Source organism: Syzygium oleosum, unplaced genomic scaffold (genome assembly GCF_021117445.2).
Source record: "Syzygium oleosum isolate NSW1041296 unplaced genomic scaffold, Sole_v2.1 Sole_v2.29, whole genome shotgun sequence".
NCBI lineage: Eukaryota > Viridiplantae > Streptophyta > Magnoliopsida > Myrtales > Myrtaceae > Syzygium > Syzygium oleosum.
In genome coordinates, this window is record NW_026607513.1 from 1273773 (window position 1) to 1288424 (window position 14652).

Genomic DNA, 14652 nt, shown 5'->3' on the forward strand with positions numbered 1-14652 from the left:
TTGCCAAAATAGGTACATGATTAAATATGCTTTCAATTCGTCGCAGGCTTGCTCTTGCTGTCTCCCCCACGGGAACCCAACACCACCTGGCAGCAACTTGAAAAAGGGAGAGACACTTCTACACTAATTCAAGAACGCTCTTTGTAAAAGACCTCCAATCAATCACAGAATTCAACGTTCTTTGCAAATTTATCTTTATCTTTACATTTTTGCAATATAAATGGCTGGCCGCAATTGTCTCTGGTTTTCGTACCTTCAAATTTATTGTCATTTACTTTCCTGTCCAAATATAACAAATGACCTTTCATATCATATGTTGATTTACACATCGATATATCGAAAGATATTTTATTATATATATGTATATATATATCGAAAGATATTTCATTATCGATTAAATTATGATGAAACATCTATATAATCCGTCGAATCAATTTCGGCGAAATACAACCTTAATTGGGATCATTAGAGAGGGAGAGGGACCGTGGGATGGAGGGCGTACGCATCGAAGTTGCTGGTGGTTGACAACAAGAGAGGTGAATGGCAACTAGTGTCAGGTACAAATTGGCGTCAAAAGCCAGCACTTAAGGTGCACATAAGTGATTTTAGAAAAAGAGGGAGTCAAGTGGAGTTGATGTGAAAAATAAGGCCAATTTTGTGTATTTTTCAAAAGAAAAAGTTATAGGACAAGTAGGTTAGGAATTTTCTACTTGAGTTATCCCATTAGATGGTAAACCATGTCTACTTAGGAATAATTGAACTTTCAAGATAATGATAAAACATATCATAATAAAAACAGTGGGCAAAATTATCCAAAAAGTTATAAACCTATTGCACTTTTGCTAATTCAGTCCTAAATCTTTTAATTGAGCCAATTACGTTCTAAACATTTTCACGTTTTACCAAATGATTCCATTTGACCAATTTTGACCGGAAATCACTGACATGACGCCAACCGTGTTATGTAGCACGGCCGGCGTACGACCAGCACTAACGTGGACAATTTTAAATAATATTTTAATATTTTTTGAATTATTTATTTATTTTCTTTTTCTTTTTTTCTTTTTTCTTTTCTTTTTCTTTTTCGTTTTCTTTTCTTTGTGTTTTTTAAAATCTCTAGCCGATCACCTTGCTGGCCAACCCTCGCCTGGGTTGGGCAAGGGCTAGCGACCCTAGCTGGTCACGAGTGAGGGTGAGGAGGCCCTCGCCTCGATTTGGGCAAGGGCCCGAAGCCCTCACCTATGGCCATCAAGGCCGTCCAAGGACCTTGTATGCCAGAGGTTTAAAATACCAAAGATAAGAAAATAAAATAAAAAAAAGAAAAGAAAATAGAAAAGACAAAAAAGAAAAAATAATAAAATAAAAAATTCAAAAAATATTAAAATATTATTAAAAATTGTCCAAGTTAGCGTTGGTCATGCCAAGTAGGACAATTGGCGTCCACGTCAGCGAATTCCGACCAAAATAGGCCGAATGGACAAAATTGAAAAACGTGAAAATGTTTAAGACTCAATTCAAATATTTAAAATGTTTAGGATTGAATTGGCAAAAGTACAATAAGTTTATGACTTTATGATAATTTTCCCAAAAAAAGTACACCGAAAATTGTAAACTTTCCTTAATTGCTTGTCAACAAGTGCACCCGTTAACAAAATCCTTAGCAATAGAAAAAGAAAGTACATTATGTCTAATGAATACTACATTAGTTCTAAATGTCAATATCTGTATATTTTGGAAGATTTTCTATATTTCACATTGAATAAAACACAAATTGTGTCATCCGCAAGAATTGAAATTAGCAAACCCTAAAAAATAAAAGGTTAAAACTACCAAAAATCCAAAACTGGTACACCTATGACAAATTTACCTCAAACTAATTTTATGACCACTAAAATTTTCAAACTAGTACACTTGTGACAAATTTACATTCCGTTAGTTACCATTAAATTGGATTAATAAATGGTATACCTGTGACAATCGGAGGGTGAAACCCCAAATTAATACATTCGTCAACTGTCACGTGTCATCAAATGTAGTAATTTGACAGTAAAATTTAATGAAAATTAAATATGAATAAATTTATTACAGGAGTATCAGTTTCGAGTTTTTCGGGGTATTAACCCAAAATAAACTCCTAAACAAACTCATTTTTTTCCACAATAAAATGTTCCAGCATTCACATTTATCGGCCAACAAAGATCAAGTAAGGGTCTCCTGTTATCTGTGGTAAAGTCTTCATCTATTTCCTTGATCATTACGTAAAGATGGATTTAGAGGCGACTAGGTCAATGTGGAAGGAAAACTTGACTTCTTGTTCTACCGATCATACCTCGGAAAGCAGCTTTTGTCAATCACGTCGTCCTTCATTGTATTCACATACGATAAGTACTGGTAACTTAAAAGTTATGTTGAATAATTTCCGAGGGAGATGAACTTTGTAACTTTGCTTTACCGATTTTAATGACCGAGATGTCGTCTAGGAGTCATGGTATTGATGGTCACTTCCATTCTACATTTTAAAGAATGCCTCTTCTACATTTCCACAAGTTTCTTTCAAAAAGTCACAGATAAAGCATCATTCCATTGAAAAAGACAAAACACTTTGCAAATGCAAGGAACCTGCCAACGTCAAATCAACCTAAAAAAGAAAAGCAAAGACTTTTGCAAAAGCTAATGACATGTTTATGTTTATGGGCCTAATTCAAAAAAATAAAAATCAATTTTAGATCGAGTCACAATTCTGATCTCAATATTTTTTTTTATTTCGTTAAAAAGCATAAATTTTAAGTCGAGTAACAATTTTGATCCTCACTTTTTTCTGTATCATAAAAAAATCATCAACTTTCACTTAAATCTCAAATCTGGCACCCCTTGACTTAGAACCATTGATTATCCAACTTGACTGTTTCACCTCAGCAATAAATCCACGTGGCTTGTTGACTGGATTAAAAGCACTATTCATTATCTTCTTTTCTGAGCCATAACTTGAAGAATAACGGTGAAACTGTTCATCCCCTTCTCCTTCACTTTACTGGGAAGTAAAAAAGATTTCCAGATTGAATCTTTCTAGCCAGACTTCGTCATTTTATCGTATTATGAAGTTGTAGACCATCACCCGTCGACAGACGCCACGGATGAGATATGCCAAGCTCAAAACCATAACCTTTTTTTCTCAAACAAGGGTGATTTCAGACAGAAAGTCAACGGGGGGGCTCAATTTGGGATAAGGGTGAAAGTTGGTGATTTTTTATGAGACAAAAAAAAATTGGGGTCAGAATTGTCACTCAACCTCAAGTTGGTGTTTTTTTACGAGACAAAAAAGGTTGGGGCCACGTAACTCGACCTAAAGTTTGTACTTTTTTACGAGTCGAAAAAAGTTACGGTCAGAATTGTCATTCGATTTGTTTTGTTTTTGGAGTTAGCCCCATGTTTATGAACATTTGTTCACGTCATCCAAACTATTTTTTTTTCCAACTCGTTTATTAACTTTTGAAGTTTTATTTAATGTGATCCTTCCGTAAAGATTTAATGAAATTCATTGACGAGTCCGTTAAAGTTCCGCGTTGCCATTTTTTTTTGTTCAATTTCATACTTGAAACTTATTTGTTTGTTCAATTTCTTCTCTAAAATATTAAATTTTGGTTCTTCTGTTTAACAGCCTTCACTTTCTCGAGTCATCAAATATTCTTCAAGATAAACCTTGACGACTCTTATCTGGGATTAGTATTTTCTGACAAACTCCTCGACAAGACATCACGCTACACGAGGTAATTTGTCTGTATAAAACCTAATCGTGATGAATAATAAACATGTCATGTATGGATTGACCCTTTTACCTGTTTATAACGTGCTAGGTCTCGTTTAGTTAAACAATTTAAAATGTTCCTTATATTTACATGACATGTTTAGATACATTTAGAATTAATACTTACAACGTGTAAACACAAGTAATAATTTTTTTATATAAGAACTCATATCCGAAATGGTATGTGTTGTGGAATCCATTTAATTAACTTTTACGTTTTGGTTATAATGTTGTGACATAATTAATAGATAATTTGTGTCGGAATTAAATCCAAATTTGACATAGCTCGCTTGAGAGAAAGAATAAGAAAGCAGTTCATGAACTAAAATTGAACAAATAAACAAAGTAGGAAGACAAAATTGAATAAAAATGGTTATGAGTCATAAACAACTCGATGTTCCATCCACGTTAGCAGAGTCTGTTAGTAATTTTTATGGAAAGACTACATTGAACCACTTTGTAGACAACATGAAACAAAAAAATTTCCATAAATGACATTGAACACCGAGAAAAATTTAAAGATTATTGATGCCATTACCTTAATTGACAAGAAATGCTTTCAAATATAAGAAAGTGGCAGATAGACTACCTTTTTGGCAAATGGTCTATAATGAGCGGCTCACCACGGAGATTTGGAATTCGAGAGGTCATCTGAACTTTTTCCCCTCTCAAATTGTCATGTGTCCCAATCAACCCATATGCTTTGTTACATGTTAGAGCCAAAAGTCTTTTCTCAATGGTAAATTATTTAGAAGTAATCTGCGAAAATTATAAAATATATATGGGTGACACTGCCAGCACAAAATATTCTTTATACAAAAAGTCACGAAATGAAAAGTCTCATCTACTCAGGGAATGAATCTGTTCACCAAAATCACAAACTGGATACGAGTCAACGCCTTATTTCATACGTGTAATGATATTTTTGCATAGCCGGTGCACCGAGTAAAAAGTCCGAAATATATAATAGTGGGCCCACCATTGCCCCATTAGTTCCAACGTAGCAGCGACTCGCCTCCGTCCAAAAGACAGCATGTAAACACAAACAGGAAGACGAGAAAACAAATGACGGCGTGGTGCGCGAAACACATGCATGGGCCACACCAAAGACCGAGGTCGAGCAGGGTCTAAACGTACTTTGATTTGGAAATTTAGTGATGGTGGTGGGCCTGAAGCCTTGCGCACAAAGGCAATCGACATCCCCAATTCAACAAAGCGTTTTGTCTTGCTTTTAACATTTTGAAAGGGTTCGAGGGCCAACCTTATCTCCTAAAATGATCTTGAGCAAGTCGACAAGAGAATCTCTCAGTAGACCCTGTTGACGCGCAACGAGAAGTCTCCAGAGATGACTTTTACCTTTGATTGAACCTGCAACCGCGAACAGTAATCACCTCCAGCATTGAGGATTAGGGATCTAGTCGAAGTCGGACGACGAAGCGAAATGTTTCGGTCCGTGTGAGGTTTTTTGAGCTCGGATCTTGGATCTGAGAACAGGGTTGTGAAGGGAAGCCAAAATTGGAACCAGCGCGTCTCTGATTTGGTAGAGTATTTTATGAAGTAATCTAACAAAAGTTACTTAACAGTTGATGACTCAAAATTGGTTGGTGAAGTAATATAACAAAAGTTGATAAGTTACTCTAATTTGGGTTGCTAATTTTATTTAAGAGTTATAATCGAAGTGTTAGTAATTTATACAAATATAAATTGGTATGTTAGTACAAGTATTTTCAAATTATCAAAGAAAGTTAATAATTTCATAATAATGCCAGTAATTTGCTAAGAAATTACTTGGAGAAAAGTTAACGATAGATTTTTTATCAACTATTCTTGACACTTCCTAGTACTTGATAAAATATACTAGTTTTGGAAAATACTCCTTATTATAATAACAGAATAAAAAAAAATTAATTGGAGATTCCATGCCTCCTCTAATAAGAAACGACCCAAGCTTGTCTGGGTACCAAAAGAAAATTTGAGACTACTCTTTCTTGCTGGGAATAAAGAAAAAGAGCAGTTGGTAAGGAAAGCACTTCTCTGAATGGTTGCTACGTAAGATATATATATATATATATATATATATATATATATATATATATATATATATATATATATTGGTGTAAATATGTGTATATCATTAATCAGATGAGGTACGAAGGCTTAGGGAAAACCCTTAACATTTCAAAAGAGACTAATTATACGAGAAGATGATGGAAGGAAGCCTCCATACAGTAGCCAATAAAACATTTGCCTAGAAAGGCTTACATTGTTCGTAGACTGACGCCCTACCTCTTACAACCTTTTGAATCATAGTCAATAGAAGATGAGCTTCAATCGACTTGTTTTGAAACCGTCTGCGGTTTTGTTCCATCCATATGTAATAGATAGTTGCTAAGAAAGACAGTTTGAGGAGTCTCGCCTCCAAGTTTTTGCCTTTGGTGGTCCCGATCATCCATTGAAGTTCTAGATTCCAACCTTCTGCAGAACACCAAATTCCATGTTGTGCCAGGATACTACGCCATACACTACCTTTCCAAGTGCACTCAAATAATAAATGGTTTCTGTTTTCTATACCGGTCATACAAATATTACACTTAGTATCAATTGAAGACAACCATCGTGATAGGGCTACTGCTATCGGTAGCCTATCTCTACAAAGAAGCCAGCCGATAAAATTATGTTTGCTAATACCTCTGGTCCAAATTAATTGATCCCATTCCACGGTCGGTCCCTCCTGTCTGAATTCCTTGTGTATCTCTTTGCAACAATATGTTTGCCTCGAGATAATAGGTGTTAGAGCAAGTCTTACCTTAAGAATACATTGCCAACTCCAAGTTTTCTCGAGATAATATGTTGCCTTGAGGTAATAAGTTGCTATGTAAGATATATTATGGAATATTTGCATTAGCGTTTTCTCTTTCTCAGAACGTTGAGATGAGAAATATATTTAATGAGATGGGAGAGAAATCTTTGCATCAAAGGGTTTTGCGAAGAACTTGCGACAGGATTCAACATTGACGTGGCAATAGATGACAACGTTTCTTGAAAAGTCAGTAAAAGTTTCAAGAAGCATGAAGAGCTTCAATCTTACAAACCTCTCAGGTAACTTAAAATTTCAAGTTGTTATCAACTAAAATTCATGCTTTGTTTTACCTGGAAATTATAGGAATTTGAATGATACAAAGCAGAAACTCAATGAAAATAAAAATTGGAGTGATATATTTTATGTGATTTGATTCGTAATATGGGGATTCTATGGTTCAAGATGCACATTTGCACCAATAGATGTTTATAATTAGTTTGCTGAGTATTCCATTTGTATTTGACAATTTGTACCTCCATTTTATGCTTTTGTCTAATTCAGACTTTATTTACCTTGATTTGTCTAGTTGTATAATTTTACATAGCTAATTATGCCAAAATATCATTTAAGGAAAAAAAGTCTGATGCAACTCAGTGGGTCCAAAGATGGAGCTTTATAAAATAAAAGAGAATGTTTCATATCTTCTTTAGAAAAAAAAAATTCAAATGGTTGGACGACTAATCAAGGATTAATTTTATTCTCTCTGATCATGTCATGTGCTGCAAAGTGAGATTTTTTTAAAGAGAAAATATTGCTAGGCTCTAGGTTATGCATATTATTAGCATGGTTTTCTTTCTTTAAATGCTCTGTTAAGATGAGGTTATCCGAAAGAATCGTTCTGGATGTCCTGTTTTATTTCTAACAAAAAGGAAATGATCAAAGTACGTGCATAACAAAGAAGAAATGAGTTTATTGCAGGGATTTGTACAAAGCGAGATTGATAGCAAATCTACAAATATCATGATGCAATTAAAGAAGGATCTCAAGTGAGAATTTCTTAAAAAGAAAGGTTTCTTCTGAACATGCATGTTTGGGTAAGATAACCAAAATTTCATGTTTATCCTCCAAAAAAGAAAGGTTTCTTCTGAACATGAGCTAAATTGCATATTCTTTACGTGATTCTCTTTTCACTACTAACGCTTTTGATTATGACAATATGGGGGAGAGAACATAAATATGCATATGTGCTGATTAGGGAAAATTATCAAAACAGTCATAAACCTATTATAATTATGCCAATTCAGTCCTAAACCTTTTGCATTTCTACCAATTTAGTCCATCTGATCAATTTTGGCTGGCCAGCACTGACGTGGACGTCGACCGTCCGGCCGACATTGACGTGGCAATTTTTATTTTCTTTTAAAAAAAATTTCGAAACATTTTTTTATTTTTTTCCCTTTTTTTTATTTTTTATTTTTTGCTTTCCTTCTTCCCTTGGCTGGTTGCCGGACCGGCCAGGGGCTAGGGTCGGCGAGGTCACCTCGCCGGCCACTTGTCTGGCGAGGTCGGCCATGGCCCTCGCCGTGGCGAGGGCTAGGTCTCCTAGCCAAGGCCAGATCTGGGCAAGATCTAGCGAGGTCGAGCCTCGCCATGGCCGTGGGCGAGGTCGGCCATGGCGAGGCTCAACCTTGCCGTCGACCTCGCCAAATTAGGGCGAGGTCAAGCTCGCCCTCGCCATGGCCAACCTTGCCCACGATGGCGAGGTCGTCGTCCTCGCCATGGCTGGGCGAGCTCACCCTAGCCAGTGTCGATGAGGTCAAGCCTCAACATGGCCGACCTCGCCCACGGCCATGGCGAGGCTCAACCTTACCAAATCTAGGTGAGATCGAGCTTGCCCAAATCTGGCCATGGCTGAGCGACCTTGCCATCGCGAGGTCGGCCATGGAGAGGGCGACAACCTCGCCTAGCGACGGCAAGGTGAGCTCGCCCTCGCCCGCGATGGCGAGGTCGTCGTCCTTGCCATGGCTGGGTGAGCTCACCCCTCTCGCCAGACTAGTGGCAGGCAAGGTGACCTCGTCGGCCCTAGCCCCTGGCCGGTTCGGCCGGCCAGGGGAAGAAGGAAAGCCAAAAAAAAAAAAAAGTAAAAAAGGGCAAAAAAATTCGAAATTTTTTTTTAAAAAATAAAAATTACCACGTTAGCGTCGGCCGGAGGCGCAGCGTCCACGTCAGCGCCGGCCGGCCAAAATTGACTGGATGGACTGAATTGATATAAATGCAAAAGATTTATGATTGACCCAAAAAAAGATTTAAGACTGAATTGGCACAATTGCAACAGATTAAGGACCGTTTTGGTCATTTTCGCTATCGGTTATGTTTCCATGATTATTTGGTGTAAAATATTGAGCTCTGATTATATTTCCATAATTGTTGTGCTCAATTTATTTCGTTCAAATGAGAAAAATTTCATTCCTATTTAAAAATTCATCTAACTAAATAATGTTATCTCTTGTTTTATATTCATTTTGAATATTCTAAAATTTGGAGCTTGACTTATGTGTTTGCATGCCCTAATTTGAATTCGTACTTTTTACGGGATAAGCAGATTTATTTTACTTTTCACACACACGAAGTCGGAATTGGCCTCATGAAATTCAAAGCAGATTGGTCGGTCAATTTGAATCAACAAGGCCAAAGTCGGAATTGGCCTGAAAAAATGTTTTTGGATTGAGTCCTCAAAGTAAATTGCATAATTACTCATAGTGGGAGGGCATAAATTGCATAATTACTCATAGTGGGAGGGCTTTTTTTTATAAAAAATTTAAAAAAGGTTGTAAAGCGCGTCTTGAGCTAGGTGTTGCCAATTTTGGCACCATTTGGAGCTCGTTTACTATTTTTCCCGAATATTTGAAGATTTGGGTCGAAATAGGGCAGAATCCAGAGTGGTCGGGTTTAATTGAATATACTGTATTAATTGGGCCATATTTAGGAAAAGTGATTTAAATGAAAGTTGAACTATACATCATAAGCTTAAATTAGAAATGGAATTACTCAAATCGGAGTTCGTTAAGGCCTTCAATTGGGTTAAAACTTAATATATTGGAACATGAGAAAATAGAGAAATTTCCCTTTTGGTCAACTAATTGATTTTGTAATTTCTAAGGCTAATTAGTCTAATTGCGTACTTAATTTACCTTGTTTATGATTGAATGATGATTTCTTGTTCTTAATTTTAATTAGCGAAGCATGATTCATTGGCAGGTAGTTTAGGAAAGGGGATTAGACCTTAATTAGGTGCTAATGACTTAGCCTACTGCTTTTTGAAATGCAAGTGGGCGTTGATAATTACTTAGCATTAATTAATTAACCCCCTAGTTGATTACGAGATTGATGGCAATCGAATGGCATGATTAACGTCAAACTACCAAACCAAACTCGAAATTCTTGATTCATGGTTGATTAGGTGGAATTGTTAATTGCTCAAGGTGAGTGATTGCACGTTCCGACGGTGGATATAATTGCTGAGGGCGTCCGGTGGCCGGAAGCCAGGAGGTGGCGGTCCAAGTTGGTTGGTAGCATTAGGTTTATTAGCCTAGCTTAGAACTATCTAGGCTAGTTTAGCTAATAAACGCAGGAGTTAGTAATCAAACAACTTAGCATTTGGTTAATATGGGTTAGTTAGAATAAAAACCAATTTAGACTTAGGATCATTCTCTTAATGAATGATTAGCTTAGTCTTCCTTCATAAAATGAGTAGAATTTAGGCTCACTTTAATCTAGGATTAGAATTTGTCTCTAGCATCAAGCTAAGAGGGTTTCATGTCCCAAGGCTTAGAAGATGTAATATTCTTTGCTCGACTAGTATCGGGTTTTCATTTCTGCACTTTTACTTCAAGCTTCAATAATTTGGTGTTTAATTCCCGCAATTTCGATAAATTGGTTGTTCTTTTCTTTTAGAATGGTTAGGATAACCCTTAGGATCATAATAAACCCAATGCATGAACACTTAGTGACATCAAAAGACCTTTAGGGCTCATAATTGATAACAAAGAATGCTTGATCATTTAGATGAACAATCTCACTAAATTAGAGATACTGAAAGGGTGCTAATTAGATCATTAACATAATCAAGTCCCTGAACCTAGTTCTCTCTAATTGTGTAGAAAGTGAGACAAACTTAGGTGTCTCGCTTGGTTTCTAGTTGACTCCGAAAGACTAGTGGCGACGTCTCACGTAGAATTCTTTAGGCTCAATCAAAACTTAAAATGAACCCAACGTCGCACGAAATATGGGCTTGGGAGAGCCCACATCTAATCAAGGGCCATTAGCCGGTCTTTGAGATTCTTCTTTCCTTTCCCCCCGGAAGAGGGAAAAACGGAATAATGGGTCGGGACACCACTTAATAAAATATACTAGTATGGAAAAAGATATTTATCTTATAAACGGAAAAATGGAATTCTGCTGTTAGAAGAGCTATCCTTTCTATTGTCTTGAAGGGAAAAAAAAGAGATAAACCATAATAAACTAAAGAGTTGAGAGAAATATGCTTCTGTAACATTCATAATTAAAGACAGAAGAATGAGTTATCTACTTTATTCTTCGATTTGTTGCAATCTAAATAGTTGCGATTGCTCTCACAGAGAATGGACTTCAACACACCCTGTAATTTGGAGCTTAAAAATCTTGTCCCTTTTAAAAGAGAGCTTGCATTCTTTGAATGATACTTGGTATTGACCTCTTGGCTCATGAATTGTACATTGATCAGTGGATTTCGAGTGTGCTCCATGATCTTTTCCCACTCTCTATCGAGGAGCCACATCAGTAATATAGCCGCTGATAACTGAACATTGCGGCATTATCTTGCTGGATCGATTCGAATTTCGATCTTGACATTGCTGTTTGTGCGTCACACTTGGGATGAAGAATGTAGGTTGCTCAGGCATGGGAAGGCTAACAGAATTAGCGCTACTAAGCATAAGAACAACTGTATCCATGGTAGGTCGGGCTTCTTTGTCATTCTGAACGCAGAGCAAGCCAATGTGAATACATCGGATCACTTCATTTGCCGAGTAAGATTCACTGAATGTCGGATCCACGATTTCCAATGGTGCTCCAATTCTCCAGTGTTCCCAAACCTAGAACATATGTTGGGATTGTCATTAATTTACAAAAAACAAATGAAATTGTAGGATCAAACTGTACTCACATAGTCGAGAAGGCCTGCATTGTCATCTGATATGTAAGAATACTGATTCTTCTTGCCAGTTATGATCTCGAGCATTAGCACACCGAAACTGAACACGTCCGATTTTACTGAGAATTGCCCGTACATGGCATATTCAGGAGACATGTAGCCACTGGGAACCAATTCAAAGAGGAAGACATAGTCGTGATTCTTGTGAATGAGCATAGTTCGCTTAAAGATCAAGATGTTGAGGCTCAATATAATCTATGCATTAGAAAATCCAATTGAAGTCCAAATCTGTTAGCATAATTATTGCAAATTATCCAGTGGGGGGTTCCTACCACGAGCCGAAGTAATATGAAATTGGACTTACTAAGTTCCGACGATTCTGTTTGTACTTCCTTGAGTCTGCTCAGCACCAAAAATCCTAGCCATACCAAAGTCCGAGATTTTCGGGTTCATATTGTCATCGAGCAAAATGTTGCTAGCTTTGAGGTCACGATGGATAATTCGGAGCCGAGAATCTTCATGAAGGTAAAGAAGACCACGTGCCACCCCAACCATGATCTTATGGCGTGCTGACCAATCCAACTGTATGCTTTGCTGAGGGTCTGTGTGAGCCAAAATTTGTAAATTTTAGAGTCAGAAGAAGCCCAACTCCATGTCTGAATCTAATTGACAAGTAATCGTCCCATTTCATTTTCTTTTGAAACCGTCATCAAATTGTATGAAGAATGTCCCAAGACATAACTATTGAATTTTTGCGTAAACCTGGGACATTTTTTTAGATGGTGACTGGAATTGGAAAGAAAGAACTAAGCTGTGAGGAATGGAATCTTTTTTAAAGAAGATGAAGAGAGAGGCGTGAACCAAAGAGCAACTGGTCGAGGCTTCCGTTGGGCACGTATTCATAGACTAGTATCGTTTCTTCTCTTTCCATGGCATATCCTAGTAGCCTCACTAGGTTTCGGTGCTGAAGCTTGGCTACCAATTCGACTTCGTTTTTGAATTCCTGCACGCCTTGCTTCGAGCTTTGAGACAACCTTTTTGCCGCAATTTTCCTACCACAAGGGAGCGTACCCTACAAAGGACAGAATATGAACGAAAATGTCATGCTAAGGCAGAACATGCATAGAGATTGAATCTCTAGGTAGTGCTTCATATCATATCTCTATGTTAAAAACTTCTTACCCTATAAACTGGACCGAATCCGCCTTCCCCTAATTTGTTGTGATCTGAGAAGTAAGCTGTGGCAGCTTTAATTCCGCCCACATCAAATTGCAGGGAATATAGTTCCGAAATTTCGCTACCAACTGTGTAGCAATAAGCCATCAACTTCACAATTCGAATAAACTATAGACTAATGCTAGCAAAGTAGATCTATGACATTTTTCATGGGAAAGTTGCATAGGAAGTCCTAAACCTTTTGTACGGAATGCAATTGAGTCTTAAATCTTTCAATTGATTCAATCGATTTCTAAACCCTCTTCCAAAAGTGCAATCTAATTTTTTTGTATGAATAGTAGCTGAAATGAGCTACGTGTTACTCAAAAAGTGCTTGTGTGGCATCTTTAAGTTGTACTTTTCCACATAATTTCATAACTTAATTTTATTTTCTAATAAGGGCTAAGGATTTAATTGGAGCAATTAAAGATTTAGACTCGATTGCACTTTTAATAAAGGTTTAAGACTTGATTAAATGAATTGAAAGGCTTCGGACTTCATTGCATTCCATACATAACGTTTACGATTAGTGGTGCAATTTTCCCCATTTCTCACCAATCGGATCTTCGTCGACATTGTTTCTCTTGTTCCTTTCTCTTTTGAGGGCAAACCAGAGCGGGACGCAAAGTAGCACGACCGCCAAAGTAGCAGAAGTGATCCCGATAATTAATCTTGATGAAGAATGCCTCTTCTTTTCGACTGTAATTCAATTAGTTGAATGCTTCATTAGTATAATGGCATTACGTTCAGCATCTGGCAAATATATGGCACCGGCAATTAAATATTTTACGTGCCACCATACTTGGTCAAATCAGTAAATTGAAACGCGTTAGAACTGGTGGAACAAAAAATGCTGAGTTCATTACCGAAGTAGAACGGGTTTATCTCGAACCTGGCGAAGCAACTCGGAAGCAAGATTCTGCCCCCGATTTTCCCGGTTTGATTTGCCAGGAGAATCGAAGTCACATTCTGCAGGCAATCCTCGCAGAGAGCCGCCGACAGATCAGGCCTGCACTGGGCAAACGTATATAGAGTAGCGCGGCTTAATTCTTTGAAGGGGACCTCTTTGGAAGCATACTTCTTATCGAATCTTTTAGCGGCCCGAGTCCTCAGTTGCTTCATTGTTTTTTCCAACAGCTTCATGAACTTGGCGGGCTCGTGCACATTCCGCGGATTATAACTTCGCAGAATAGGCACTTTGTCCGTGGCTAGAAAGAAGTGACGGTAAGAATACTGCAACATACACTCGTCGTACCAGAGGATGGACGCTTTGACCATAGGACATTTCTCTTTGATACTGACACTAGCAGCTTTCACACATTCCATGCACACTTCCTTGGGGACATCTCCCCTGCATAGGAATCGGCCATACACAGCGTCGGCGTCGCTTGGATCCCCCGTGCTCGTGTTCGTGTTGAAGAATCCGTTGCTCGAGTTGGTGTGAGAGGGGAGTGACTCGAGGAGAAGGTTGAGGTTCGCCTCGTAGGTGCTATTCATAGTGTAATTGCTCGAATTCGAGCAGTAATGCTCGCTGATAGTAATGGTTGATTCGGTTCGGAGGGTGAGAAAGCTAAGCATGAAAATGAGGATTGCAAAAAGCTTTGTCATATTTTTTTTGGAGGGACCTGGCTGAAAGTGGCA

The 14652-nt window shown here is 37.7% G+C and overlaps 1 protein-coding gene across 1 annotated transcript; it reads right to left on the reverse strand.

Moving 5' to 3' along the window:
- Window positions 1-12628: 12628 nt before the first annotated feature.
- Window positions 12629-14619, reverse strand: LOC115677766 (cysteine-rich receptor-like protein kinase 25). Its single transcript, XM_056303787.1, has 4 exons — window positions 13878-14619; window positions 13567-13710; window positions 12979-13100; window positions 12629-12868 (listed from the first exon to the last, which is right to left on the reverse strand). The coding sequence occupies exons 1-4, from the start codon at window positions 14617-14619 to the stop codon at window positions 12629-12631; spliced, it is 1248 nt and encodes a 415-aa protein (XP_056159762.1).
- Window positions 14620-14652: the final 33 nt, after the last annotated feature.

Bases quoted from the DNA above. Each gene is read 5' to 3' on its own strand.
- LOC115677766 (XM_056303787.1), bottom strand. From the start codon at position 14,619: ATGACAAAGCTTTTTGCAATCCTCATTTTCATGCTTAGCTTTCTCACC. The intron at 13,101-13,566 runs GTGAGAAATGGG...ATTGCTACACAG, and splicing joins TGTCGACGAAGATCCGATTG to TTGGTAGCGAAATTTCGGAA. The intron at 12,869-12,978 runs GTAAGAAGTTTT...TGTCCTTTGTAG, and splicing joins GATTCGGTCCAGTTTATAGG to GGTACGCTCCCTTGTGGTAG.